Below are 15000 nucleotides of genomic sequence, written 5' to 3'. Positions count from 1 at the left end.
TTATTAAATTTTTTTTGAAAATTTCATCCATGAGTATCTTATTTATATCATTTCTACCTCTTCCTCACCCCCCAACTCTTCCCATACCCCACCCTACTCTGTCTCAATTCCACCCTGAATGTTAAATGGATGGTATTTCAAAACTGTATTTCAAGCATAAGAAAATACAATGCTAGCTCATTTCCAGGCAGGGAGGGCAGCCCTCCTGAAAATTGCTGAGCCTTTTTCTTGCCCAGATTTCCGTCAGTAGACTATGGTTTTATGAGCTGGGTCTGATGGCACAGGCCTGTAATCTCGGCTACTAGGATGGCTGAGGCAAGAGAATGACAAGTGCAAGGTCAGCCTGGGCTGAAGGCTGAGTTCAAGGTCAGCTTGGATAACTTAATGAAATCCTGTCTCAAAGTAAAAAAGTAAAAAGAGATTGGGGAAGCTGGGAACATGGCTCAGGAGTTAAGAGCAGTTGCTGCTCTTGCAGAAGACATGAGTTCAGTTCCTAGCACCCACATCAGGTGCCTCATAACCACCTGTAACTCCAGCTCAGAGAATCTAATTCCCTCTTCTGGCCTACCTGGCCTATCTGGGCACATGACATACACATACATATACACATATACATATACATATATATATATACATATACCTAAATAGAAATAAAAATGACTATTTTTAAAAGGAAGAGATATTGAGAATAAAGCTTAGTGGTAGGGCATTTACCTAGCTTGTGTGAAGCCATATGTTAACTCTGGTAGCAAAAGGGTAATAAAGAATATGATCTTACGCAGATCATATGTATTAATCACTAGGACTGAGATTCTGTGAGGTGAGATACCACTCCTCTCTCTACTACCAAAGCCTTCTTATGTCGCACAGCACAAGACTGTAATACTGTGTATCATGTATTTGTTGAAACTCAAGATCATTATTCTTGTATCAATTAGCACAGAGAACTTTTAGTTTAAACTTGAGGAGGCCTATCTCTTTAAGTCTAGTTTGATGAACTTTCAGGAAGTGCCAGTGTTTTCACTGCCAAAGAATGACTGTCAGTTGGACAGCTTTGACCTGATGACAAGGCTTTCAATAGTCTCTGTTAAGATAAAGGCTGGGAGTAAAGGTTACAGCTTTTGGTTCCTAGTTGATCTCAGTGGCCACTGCAGTGTGGTAGCATTTTCTGTCTTGGGCAGACACTCATTTGAGAATCATATCCCAGCAGTACCAGGAACCATAGTCATCAAAAAGTGTAGGGAGGGATGAATGTCTTCCTGGTTATCACGAAGGCTTTATCCTCTCACGAAGTGCTCCCTTCATGTCAGCATTTGGCATGGATTTGAACATGGCCCTTCAGGACTGGATAAAGTATCTCTCTTTTCCCTCTGAACTATCACATGGGATTTTTCCATAGGCCCAGAAACAACTAGTTGACTATAACTATCAATGCTTTGATACCTCAGTATAGAAAATACTTTTTGCTTTAAAACACTGAATAAAGAAATTCATATTTATTTGTAGTTTATTAGCATGTAGCAGAATGATAAGTTGATTTCTGACATGAATTTCAGTTGCTCAAATTTCATTTTAACAAATTCAAAACGGAGAAAAAAATAAAGAGAATGAAGAGAAGGCTCGCAGCCCAGACCGGAAACGCCACCCCTGAGCCCAACTATCTCTAGGAACATGCAGCTGATGGGTTTGTAAAGGAAGGAAGTCAGTCCCTTGCCCTGCTTGCTGTCTCTTAAATTTTTGGCATCAATGTCAGATTCCAGTTGCTTGATGATGAATCAAGGCTTCCTAAGCAAGAGCTCGATCATTTAGTTTTGTATTTTATTCATTTTAAACATTTAAGTTTCACATTTTTTCCCTTCTTTTTTCTTCCTCTTTGTTTCCTCAGAATGTTACAGATTATTTTGAATGTAGCCTAAGTAAATCCTACAGTTCTTCCAGTAACACCCTGGGGATCGACCTCTGGAGAGGGAGAAGGTGCTGCTCAGGAAACTTACAGCTACCGCCATTGTCCCAAAGACAAGGTGAAAGGGCAAGGACCCCCGAGGGAGATGGCATTTCCAGACCAACCACACTGCCTTTGACAACACTTCCAAGCATTGCCATAACAACTGTGAGCCAGGAGTGGTGAGTAGCCTCAAAAACAAATGCCAATTCCAATTGTACCTTCCAGTTATTCAGTAATACATTTGTGTTATTAAAACAGTAAATATCTGTGGCTCAGAAAGGACTACTGGCATCTTGAGAACTGATTTCCCTCTGGTGAAACCTTTTAAACAGAAGCCATATTTTCTGTTTCTTAAGGTGCGAAGGAGCATGTTTTACACAGAGCCTGTTGAGAGAATGAGATGCATTTGCAATGAAGGGTAAAGCAGTGATACTGCTTATGATTGATATGTTTCACAAAAAAACCTATTTCATATTTTTTAATTTAGGAGAGCAAAGTTATTTCACAGTATGTTATAGGATATATTTATATATGCCTGTCTATTGCTGAGCTCTACACCTGTCCCTAGCTTCTTTTTATTATAATCTCACTTTACAAATCTCAATTTTTTTTATTATAAAACACTTTGTCATAAGTCAATATAGGAATGAAAATTGTGTTATGAGGTCTTAGGGAGGTGGGTCAATTGGTAAAGTGCTTGCCTCTCAAGCATGAGGACATGAGTTTGATCCCCAGAATCCACCTAAAAAGTGCTGAGCATGGTGGCCTGCACCTGTAACCTCAGTTCTGGGTTAGCCAGAGACAGGAGATTCACTAGCCAGCCAGTCAGCCTAGCCTAATTAGTGAGCTCCAGGTTGAGAGAGACCCTGTCTCGAAGGAGGGGAAGGCATACCTGAGGATGATATTGATGTCCTCTGGCCTCCATAGGCACCCCTACACATGTGTACCTGCATGAACATGAACATAAGCATTCACATACATGCATTAAAACAAAGAAAATTATGTATGAGAAACTGTCTTACAGTCAATATTTGAGAAAGAGACTACTTTAAACTAATGTTAAAATGTTAATCAAGAAAATAACATCATATAGCTGTGATTAAAATTGTGTCATGATCCATTTGAAATATATGTTCTAGCATGCATTTAGTCATTAGTGTTTTCTTTCTTTCCCTTTTTTATTGCTTTTGCGTAATTGTCATAGTTTTCTACAATAGCTTGCTTGCACAAAATGGAGATTTTCATTAAAATGAAAAACATTTTCTTGTTTACATAATAATGCATTGTTTTAAAAATCCATTTTAAAAATGATTTATCATGGGGATGGAGAAATGGTTCAGCTGTTAAGAGCATTCCCTGCTCTTGCAGAGGACTCAGGTTCGATCCCCAGCACCCACATGGCAGCTAACAACCATCTGTAACTCCAGTTCCAGGGGATCCAACGCCATCTTCTGACCCTCATGGGCCCTGCATGATGTGGGTACACTTACACACATGCAGGCAGTGCACTCATACACATAAAATAAAAAACCACTCATACATGGAGAATAAAAATAGATTTAAAAAGTAAAAACGAGTTATTATAGAGAAAGATTAAGTAAAATAATGTATTTCATAGCATCATTCTAATAAGTCAGAGAATTCTATGTTTTTTTATGGTGTGCAATGTATGTACCCTTACCATAAGCTGACCTCTTCATCACTCGTATGAAGCTCTATGCAAGCTCTGTGAACAACACAGGACGTCTTTATCGGTATTCAGTATACTAAGAATTAGATCGCTGAAGCTTCAGCTGCCACAGTTAACGGTATGAAAAGACAGCAAGTAATCTGTGCGTGACAGAAAAGACATTTTGACATTGCGTTACAGGGAACACGGGTTAAAACTTATAGAACTGCTGTTTTCTACCTTCCATCTGGCTGAATTCACATTACAAAGACCATCACTGAGCCAGCTAGTCGTTGAGCACTCCAGTGAACATAAGGCTCAGCGTTTACTCAGCCATGTGATTCAAGCATTGATCTTGGTTATATTTTTGCATAATTCCAGGTTTCTGATCTTAATCTCCAAGATTTATTTTTCAATGAGCTGACAAGTACCTGTTGTTAAATATTAAAATGCTTCCATATCAGTTAGCAAGGATATAGTTCCTAAGCTCTCCAGTTTCCTGTTACCATCCCAGACTCTTCCTCAGAAGGCCACGGAGGTCTTCACAGTCCGCTGACAGGTAATTACTAGCAGTGGGAGTTTGGTTTTGGTGATTGTTGGTCTATATCTAATGCTTAATATTTTGAATAGCACACCAGAAAAAATGTACCAAATACAATGTGAGCTCATTTAGCTTAGGGTATTTAAACAACTGGAATTGCTCTCTACTTAGCAGTATCAAATTTTTATTCTGATGTTTGGGGAATATTTCCATTTGTAGCAACAAAAAGGGTCATAGTACTTCATAGGCTATTAATAGTATTAAATTTGTTACCCAATATAAGGACCTGAGCTTTAGCCAAAAGCCTGTATCAGGTAATCAACAAAGGTTCATTTCCCTTTTTTTGGTCTTAGTCAATAATGCCTATTGAAAATTTGAAAGTAAATGTGGTTTGAATGTGAAATGCACCCCATAGACTTAAGTGTTTTCAACAAAGGGCCCCTACGTGGTAGTGCTGTTTGGGAAGGATGTGGGATACTTTGGAGTTAAATTCTCATTGGTGGAAGAGAGTCACTGAGGGCAGTCCTTGAAATTGTACAGCCCATTTCCTGCCCATTCTGTGCTTCCTAACTGCAGATGCAGTGTGACCAGTTGTGTCATGTTTCTGCTGTGACACCTCCCCAGTCCCAGGATGGCTAGTTTCTCCTCTTAAACCGGCAGCCAAAATAAATCCTTCCTCTGTTACATCATTTCTTGCTAAATATTTAGTTACAACAATGAAAAACGTAACTAATACAGAATTACACTCACCTCTCAGAGTACTAAGAGGACAGCATCGCCTCTGTTACATCATTTCTTGCTAAATATTTAGTTACAACAATGAAAAACGTTAACTAATACAGAATTACACTCACCTCTCAGAGTACTAAGAGGACAACATCAATTCCATGTCTACACCAGCTGTCCCCCAGTATTTGTTGTAACGTGTCAGGCAGTAAATATTTTCAGTGCTGTAAGCTTCAAGGTCTGTCGTAACTATTCAACACTGCTGCTATGCTGTGAAAGTAGCCATAGACAGTGTGTAAATAAGCAAATATGGCTGTGTTACAATAAGATTTCCTCCGAAAGAGGAAATGGTATGAAACTGGCTTGTCAGTCAGTTTACTGACACTTGTTCTCAAGTAAAGAACTGCGGGACGCAACTCCTGGTGTTGTGATTGCTTCAGCAATATTTCAAGGACAGAAACTGACCTTGAGTTTCTCAACAATGTGCCAATTTGGTCATAAAGATGGGCCTATGGGTGTTAGACTCATTCAAATTCATTGAAGAATGTAAACACTAAAGGAAGGGATTGCCTAGTTCTGTGTAAAGTTAAGTACAAATTTGGAGGAATCAGGTCACTGGGGGCAGGCTTTGAAAGTATATAGCTTGAGGCTGGAGAGCTGGCTCAGGGGCTAAGAACACTGGCTGCTGTTGCAGAAGACCCAGGTTTGGCTCCCAGAATCCACTTTGCTGCTAACAATCATCCATAGTTCCAGTTCCAAGAGATTTGATGGTACTTCTGATCTCTGAGGGCACTTACGTACATGAAGGCAATATACTCATATACATAAAAATAACAAAATATTTTTTGACGAAGAAAAGGAAGTATATAGCTTGCCCATTTACAGTCCACCTCTCTCTGCTTCCTGTGCCTGCCTGAAGACGTGAGACTCAGTTTTCTGTGCCGGCTGCCTCCTGCCATGTTTGCCCCACTGTGATGGACCTTTGTTCCTCTGGAACTGTAAACCCAATAAACTCTTCCTTCTACAAGTTGCCTTGGTCCTGATGTTCTGTCACAGCAACAGAAAACATAACTAACACACCATCATTGTAGGCAGAAGGCCTGGAATACGGGGACAGTGTTTTGATTTATCATGGAGCAAGAAAGAGACAGCAGTTACCTAAGTCTAGCTGCGTTGGGTGACTCCTATCCTGGTGCCTTCTGTCCTCAAATGAATTAGCAATGGAATGAGAATTCCTACTTTTCAGAAGTGTGATGAAAACTAAAGAAAATCTTTGCCATGCATGTCACCCAGTAACTAGCAGTTAGTTACTATTTTGATATTATTTTTATTGTGATGTTGTTGTACGTAAAATCTAGAATTATGACTCAGTAACAGGTGTCAGACCTGAGTTCCCTCCACACCCTTGTATATATGGGGGGAAAAAGTATATATTCTAGACCAGGAACTCTACAGATATCTTGCTCCATGAGGAAAGGCTTAAATTGTGCATAATTTATCCTTCTGCAAGTAAAACAAATATTGAAATGCTCCTTCCTGCTGGTGGGAGAGTGAGGAAAGAGGAATGAAAAGGTTCCTTTCACCTTAAATATAGTATCACACCAGGAATACAGCCATTCTTTGGCACAAACTGTCAGGAGTATCATACCAGGACAGTCCTACTGCTGGGTTCATTGGGCCATTGCATAATACCAGCAATTGCCCTGTTGAGTATTCAAAGAAAATAAAATATGAAACCAAAGCCTTTTATCCTTTCTTGTAGCCAAAATTCTAAGAAATGAAGGCTATATCTTTTCTGTTCTTAAGGTTTGGAGGAGAATGAGAAATTCCCATTCTGCCAAAGCCTAGGCCATCTTCCACAGCACAAACAGATCCCAAGCTTCTCACAGACTTCACTTTTTAAACAGTTAATTGAATTTATTCATCCATTAAGTTTATTAAAGAAATATCACATAACCAATTTTAGAAAATAAGCCAATTCTGAATCTACAAAGTCTATAATTAATCCATATCTTTGCCCTTACCTCATGAAGAGACTGGATCTTTCTAGTCCTTCCTTCCTTACAACCTGTGTTCAGGTATTTTAACTATTAGTCTTTATTTCAGATCTTTCCAGATGCTTACCAATATTTTTATTTCTAATTCCTTTTAAAGTTTATGTGAAAGGAAAAACCCCACAACAGGGGCTGGAAAGATGGCTCAGTGGCTAAGATCACTGGTTGCTCTTTCAGAGGACTGGAGTTTGATTTCCAGCACCCACATTGGGCAGTTTTCAACTGCCTATAACTCCAGCTCCAGGGTTCCAAACCATGCTTTTGGCCTTTGTGTGTGCCTTCACACAAATGACATATACTCACATGGACACATAAATGAAATAAAGTAAAAGTAAAAGTTTTTTCCAAAATCATAACAGAAGAACGAACGTAATCCTGAGGAGTAAGGAGAGGAAGGGGAGGAGAACAAGTTGGATGCCTGATTTCATCACAGAAATGTCCATACAAATGTTCATAGCAGCTTACATTGAAAAAATATATCCCAAGTCAGAAGCAACTAAAATGCCCTTCAAGAGATGGATGATAAACAGATTGTGGTACGTCTACACCATGAAATATCTCCCAGAACCATGAGGGGAAGTGACACAGTCAAGGGATAAAAGAATTCACAGGTTATGTATGGTCTGCAAAAAGGTGTAGGTAGACACATAGCTTACATGAAAGGGGAAAGGGATTAGATTATAAAGGGTCTTGATGGTCTGGTTTCATCTTTAATAAATTAAAGATCTAGAAATTTTTTAAAAATAAAGTGATTATAGGCATGCATTTTGGTACAGCAATAAAAGACCACAGAGAGGTTGTTTGGGAAGAGATCAGCAGGTGGATAGTTAGGAAAATTCAGAGTGAGATGGGTGGTGAGTGTGGCCATGGTTTGCATACGAAGAGTCCCCCTAAGGTTGATTGTGAAAGTCTGGTGGTCCCTAAGTGGCAGCACTATTGACAGATGATCAGATCATGAAGATATTAACCTCATCAATGGACTAATTTCACTGATGAGCTTATAGCTGAACGGGTGTAAGGAAGTGACACTTACTTGAAAGAAGCAGTCACTGAGGGTATATCTTAGAAGGGTCAGGCATGTCCTGTTCCTTCCTGATTCTTTCTTTGCTTCCAGCTGCCTTGAGGTGAGTAACTTCCTTCACTAGCCACTCCTCACTGATTTCTGCTCCAGAGAAGCCTTACAGTCATAGAGCAAGCTGAGAATGGGCTGAAATCTCCGAGATATCGAGTCACACAAATGCTGAGTGCTGTGAGCAGGGAAGTAGTAGTGAAGTGGGGAAGAAGACACTGTGAGCAGTATTAGAACAGAATGGATAGAAAGTGGCCTTCAGTTGGGTCTATATTTGGAAGAAGAGGGAGAAGGTGTGAATCATGTAGGGATTTCTGCCTGATCTACTAGATGAATGCTGAAGCCATGAATAAGGACAATATAACAAAAGGTGGAGAAGGTCTGAGCTAAAAAATGGTGGGTTCCATTTGGAATACAGTGGCTTCTTAAAGTACATTGGACATATACTAAGCAGACGTCTTCTAAGAGCAGTTTAAAATGTGTGAGACATCAATAGTTTGATGATCATGGTTTACAAGTGGTCACAAAGCAGAGGATGAGTGAGCTCTCCCAGACCACAGGTCCTGTAATTAATATCAACTTTGTCTTGAACTGATGATACAGCCTAAGGAACATGGGTCAGATAAGAGGAAAGGAAAAGCAATGAAGATATCTGAAAATGAACAGTCTGGCGTGTAGGACTAAAGTAGGACTAAGCGAAACTACAGCGGGGTGTTATTATGAAAGAAACAGAAGTTGGGTCTCAGAACAAACAGAAGTTTGGTTCTCAAAGGGTCTGACAAAGGTCTTTGGATAAATCAATAGTGAGCCCTGGTGAAAACAGTCAGCAGTAGGGTGACTGAAGTTGGAATGTACTCATTTTAAGAATGAACTTGGGAAGCAGAATTCAAGGATGTATTGGTAATGTCCTAGTTCTGATGTTCTAACATGTTAGATGCCACATTGAAAGTGGCAACAGTGGACAAAAGAATGTTTAGAAAGAAGCACGCATTGGAACTGAGAAAGAAAAGAGAGAGAAATACAATTCTGAAGAGTTTTTGTTGTAGAAGGGAAGAATGAGAATGGAAGGTCAATGAGGAAGAAAGGTTATGGGAAAGTATTATGATGTAGACTTGACCTCCAGTGCTGATGACAAGAGACTGATGATAAGGAAGTGGGTGTTGCACAGTGTAGAATACATAGGAGGTGGTACATAAGGGAAAGGAGGAATTGTAGGTGGGACTAAAAAGTCTTCCTTCAAGGAAGAAATGACTATATTGGAAATAACAGAAAAATCAGAATGACATTCCCAAAGGTGGGGATTAGTGGCTCTCAAATATTAGATGTATTAGACTCACCTACTAAGCCTTGAAACAGCATGATGGACCCTTGGAGTCACACTAGTCCAAGAGAGTAGTTTGCATTTAAAAGTTCGCAGGTTATTCTTATGTTGGCCTAGATTTTCTAGGCCAAGGTGAAGCAGTAGCTTAGATCATTTGTCTAGAACAAATACTCTCCTTTCAGCCAAAGGCAAAAAAGGTCACTGAAGCATGTTAAGGTTAGACGTTTTGCCTGGGATATATTATTTGCCATGACAACTCATATGCTTTGGATGTCAGAGGTCTACCACAGGCCCAAATGTTTGAGCACTTGGTCCCCAGCTGGGGGCGCTGTTCTGGGAGGTTGTGGAACCTCTAGGAGATGGGGCCCAGCAGAAGGAGATGTGTTGCTCTGGGGGGAGGCAATTAGGATTATAAGTGGACCCCACTTCTAATGGAACTCTACTTTCTGAATGTCTACGTGATGCAGCTAGCCCCTGATGATGCTCCAGCCTGTAGCTTACCCCCCTGCCATGCTTTCCCCACTATGACGGACTGTACCCTCACAAACTGTGAGCCAAAAGAGCTCCTTGTTTTAAGTTGCTTCTTTCAGCTATTTAACCACAGTGACCACCGAGACAGTTAATCTGCTATGGATAATAGAGATGCTGGAAGTTTATCACGCCTTAATGATACAGTGGAACTGCTGTCAACCTCATTTTTACTTGGGCGGGGAAATGAAAGGAAATAAGGATGGCAGAAGACCTTGCTTTGAGAGTTTCTGTCTGGTACATAAAGAATGGTTCTGTTTCTCCTGTTATTTCCTCAGAGGAGACAGAAATTTAAGTTTGCCCCCTGCTGCTGTTTGCCTAGGATTGGGCTTTACTTTTCCAAACATTTCAGGTGTGAGCATGATGATTCTCTTTGTGCATCTATTGATCAGAGTTGAAGTCTGTAATGTTCACTGCCCCAACTTTCTCCTCCAGTGGGGAGAGCTCCAGTTTGCCTGTTGCTCCAGGAAGTCGGGAAAGGGTTGTTTTGAGGTGGTAGCTGTGAGAATGGGCCGTATTATTCCCACTGTCTGTCAAAAACTGACACTTTGATGAGGGTTTCAGTAAAAATATTTTACACTTTGGATCTTCCCCTCAACTGCAGATTCTACAGCCCTGTTTTAAAGATCAAAATACTCACAAGTGCTATGTCCAAATGCAGAGTTGGTGTGAGGATGGGAAATCAATGGCACACATCTCAGCTCACACCAGGCTTCACTGGCCATTGAAATCTTTGGGCTACCAAAAGGGCATTTGTGATATGTGCGCCAAGCATTCCACATGGCAAATGGGTAGTTCTGAAAATTTCCCTCTGGGCTCTCCATCCCATATGGGTAAGATGATGTAAACGGGGCCTTGCACCATCCCCTCCACAGCCCATTGCTTTTATATTTTGTTATCAGTATCTGCTTTTTATTTTATTTTTAATTTATTGGTCTTTTTGAGACAAGGACTTCCTATAGCCTCAGGTAGCCTAGAACTCACTATGTAGACAAGGTTGCCTTCAGTCTCACAGAGATACACCTGCCTCAGTCTCCTGAGTGCTGGGATTAAAGGCATGTGCCACCATACCTGGCTAGTGTCTGCTTTTGAAATGAAAAGTACCTATGAAAATGTTCTAGATGATATGAATGTGAACATTGGTACAATTACAGGGTAGATAATAATCCCGTTATAATACACTGATGTGTACAACATCCTTTCCAACCTGCATTTTATTTAAATTCAATTCAGCAACCTTGTGAGGTGGGCATATGTCAAGGAAAATCAAGCAAAAAATGCCTGCAATTAAAGGTGATAATTGAGGTAAATGATTTCAAAATAAAGAAGAAGACTCTTTTTTCATGTGTGATACATAACAGCCTTCAATTCCTACCTTTCTTCTGTGCCCCACATCCAGGAAGGATAAGAAAACTGGAGTATTCTCTCCATTGCTGACTGTGGAGAGACATGCATTTTCAACCCCCTGCCCTGTCTAGGAATTCTAACACCAGCCTCAAATCTCTTCAACTATGATAAAAATTTATCTAGACTTATTTTCCTTAGACAAGGAATTGAGCCCTTCTTTTTGGAGGTTATGTGATGGCAAACTTCATTTTCACTATTACCGCATGCCCTTTATTTTGACATTCACAAATTCCCAGGCAGAGGTAAATTTTACAGGGATAAATGCCCAGAAAAAAGGTTATTTTTGTTGTTTAAGATAAACTGATGATGTTTTGTTCAAATGTGTGCTCATTTCCAATTTAAAAAATAGCTTTGCATGTGACTCAGGGCTGAAGCTGAGTAACCATGACCTAGTCCTTCCTGCGAATAGTGTAGCCTAATAGAATAAGCAGAGCTTAAATTAGAATGTTACAAAACAGTATCATATACAGTACAGATAAGGTAATGTGAGCCTGTGAAGCGGGATCTGAACTGTATGTGTGTGAAGCCACGAAAGCATGAAAGAGCACTGCGTGTTGGAGAAACTACACTGAGCTTTATTTAGCTGGAGAACCGGGAGTATGGCGTTGTATAGTTGAGAAGGTCCTTGAAGGCTCTCCTGATACCCTGGACCTTTTTCTCTGAGGGACTTGATGAGCCTTGGAAGGGCTTTGCAGGACAAAATGAAAGAATATTTTTGAAAGGGCTCGCTGCTAAGTGCTTGTCAAGGTTGGGAACAGGAAGGCATCAAGCACCAAGCCTGCGCTTTTGCTTGAGAGGTTAGGTTGATATTGGTGCCATTTATCCATGATTCAGATTCCTAGGGAATGAATTTTGGAAGCTGAAACCGTAAGATTCTTTTCAGAAAAGTAAGTGTAATGGTTCAAATGAGTTGTGACTGTAGGGACAGAGCTTTGGAAGTCTGGGCTTCAGAGGAGAGAAGAAATTTTATAAGCCATCAAAACAAATGTATTATAAGTACCTCAGAAATTCATCTTATTTAAAAATATCTCAAATATGGCAAATCTCTGTGAGTTCAAGGCAAGCCTGATCTAGAAAGTGAGTTCCAGGTCATCTGGGTCATCTGAGGCCCTGTCTCAAACAAACAAACAAACAACAGCTAACGAAATAACTAACTAAAAATACAGAGAATAGCCATCTGATATTCCCACCCCTAGATATAATAAATGCTGGCAATTTTCTTTTCTCTATTTAGAACTTTAAGTACAATGCTGTAGTCATGTTAAATAAGTGAAAGCATTAATAAGGCTAACAAGAAGACAATGACTTGAATGTCCATTCACTCCAAGTTGGCTGCTTCTGTGAGCAGACTGGTCCTCAAGGACAGACTGAAGCCTCAGATTCTGCCTGGTCTTGCCAAAGAGAATCAGCATGGGAAGTTCTCTTCTGTGGAGGAGGAGTGCTCAGAGTCTGTCACTGACGAATCCCAGGATAAAGACTGGAATGTCTGGCTTCGGATACAACTCGGTTCTCAGAAACTCATCATCTCCTGAGAATTCACATCTAAAATTACACCTAAGTCAAGCATAGTAAGTAGTACATGTCTATGATCCCAGCACCTGGAGGGCTGGGGCAGGAGGGTTGCTATGAGTTCAAACACAGCCTGGGTTACATAGCAAAACTCTGTCTCCAAAGACCAAATTTACAGCTAGGCTTAGTGGTATACATATTTAATCCCAGCAGTCAGGAGGCAGAGGCAGGAGGATCTCTGTGAGACTGAAGCCAACAGGGTCTACATAGCAAGTTCCAGGCCAGCTACAGAGAGATCCTGTCTCAAACAAACAAACAAACCCCCTCTAATTAAAAAAAAATTCTAAAAAACAGATATGCCTAAACATTCTATTTCGGGCTTTGTAGACACAACAAGACAACCAAGCAAGTAAGCTAGATTCATTCTTTCTTCCTGAGAAATGCAGAGGCCAGAGAAAGAAGTTTAGAGAGGTTACTTCCCAATGATTTGGCATGAAACCAGTGATGTGCTCACCTGGGAAATTCCGAGTTATGAGAGTGGCAACCATGAGATTGTCACCATTTACTGAATCCCATTACTTTCAACCCCAGTGAGCAGCCCAGGGTCAATGCCCAGTGCAGCTAAGACTACTAAAGCATAAATGAAATGAAAAGTGAGGAGCAAACACGGAATAAGTATGTATTGAAACAGAGTTACTTTGGGAGTGACTCACTTGAGGGGGAAATACAAAGTATTTAAAGCATCTCAGTAAAGTATAATGATGTCCCAGAACCAAAGTGAAACTAATAAACAGCCATGGGTGTGTGGATGGGAGGCTTCCTGGGAAGGGTGGTAGAATGCAGTGCTATAAAGGTGAAAAGGGGCACATTAGACTAAGAAGGGTTAAGGACAGGCAATGGGAGGCAGAGCAGTAGAAGGAGAATGGGGAGGGATAGTAACACTGAAGGTTGTTAAAAAAAAACCACATGGAAACCTACCACTATAGAACCTTCTCAAAGCACACACACACACACACACACACACACACACACACACACTATAAAAAGAGACTTTAAGGAGTTATCCTATAATAGGGGGAAATTGCCCTTTGATGTTTAGAAACATCATAGGCTAATGGAAAAAAAACAACAACCAATGACAGGAATAAACTCCCTCTCTGCTATCTGTTGACCAGGGAACCCATAGACCCTTAAGCAATACTGGCCATTGTCTCTGCTCTTGGTTACCCACAAGAACTGGATGGTAAGATCCTATTGCTGAAGACACTATGTGCATGAGCTGTAGAACAAAAAAGGAGAAATCAATCTGGTGCTCACTTTAGAGCCTTATCTGTACCGGCTAGTGTTCATAGTGCTCGAAGATGCTCTGCATGCCGCCAAAAGGAGAAACAGAAAACCAAAAAAACAATCATCATCCTTACCCAGCTGTGAATCCTGTGAACTACAATGTCAACTGGCCTGGCAAGATATGCCCACCAGAGAAATAGTGGCACTAATATTACGGGAGCAACCAGCCACTCTATAATTGGATTTAAGGTTTGCTTACTAGGATGGAGCTCATATCTGACATTGATATCAGGCTTAGAAAACTGAAGCTAAACATAGGAGAGAACCCTATACTAGTTTTCTACTAAATAGCGATTGTATTAAATTGACTCTTAATGACTATTGTTATGCCCATGGATTAATGAATCACCCAAGTCTCATTAGAGAAGTTTCCTTATGCAACAGGTGATGATTAACACAGAAACTGACAACTGACCAACATGCAGGAAACAAGAGACTGCATGCAGAGTACTTATCCCTAAATAGGACACCTGTATCAAACTTCTGCCTCCCAGGATTCAGGGATCACTGTGGAAGAGGAAGCAGAATGACTGTAAGAACCAGAGGTGGTGGATGACCACAGGGAAGCAGAGTTTTCTAGACAGCTGGTCAGTTACTCATATGAACTCGCAGCAACAGTGACAGTATGCATAAGTCTCATGTAAGCTCAAACCAGAAAAAAAATCTCAGCATAGACATGAGAAAGTGGGTAAGAAGCTCCAACTTCATTTAAGGAAATTGTCCCAACAGATGGCTGTTTGGGAGGGTCAGAGACAGTCTGTTTAAAGCACAGAACTCTTGGTAGGTTAACAAGCTCTAGTGGATGGACCCACACTGAAGGATATTTGGGTACACAAATTAGACTTTATAGGCCATATATATGTATATGTATATAAGTGTATATA

General features: G+C 40.5%; 1 protein-coding gene across 2 annotated transcripts in view; it reads left to right on the top strand.

Moving 5' to 3' along the window:
- Positions 1–15000, top strand: part of Pde4b (phosphodiesterase 4B) — a 661174-nt gene that overhangs the window by 142999 nt on the left and 503175 nt on the right. For both annotated transcript variants that reach the window (XM_017797618.1, XM_008831051.3), the window contains one exon: positions 1886–2124. In XM_017797618.1, the coding sequence (XP_017653107.1) occupies positions 1886–2124 (239 nt within the window). The remainder of the gene's footprint in view (positions 1–1885; positions 2125–15000) is intronic.

This window comes from Nannospalax galili, unplaced genomic scaffold (assembly GCF_000622305.1).
Source record: "Nannospalax galili isolate Female #2095 unplaced genomic scaffold, S.galili_v1.0 scaffold553, whole genome shotgun sequence".
Taxonomy (NCBI): Eukaryota; Metazoa; Chordata; class Mammalia; order Rodentia; family Spalacidae; genus Nannospalax; species Nannospalax galili.
Note: the sequence above shows the minus strand (reverse complement) of the source record. Positions and strands in the feature narration are given on the sequence as shown.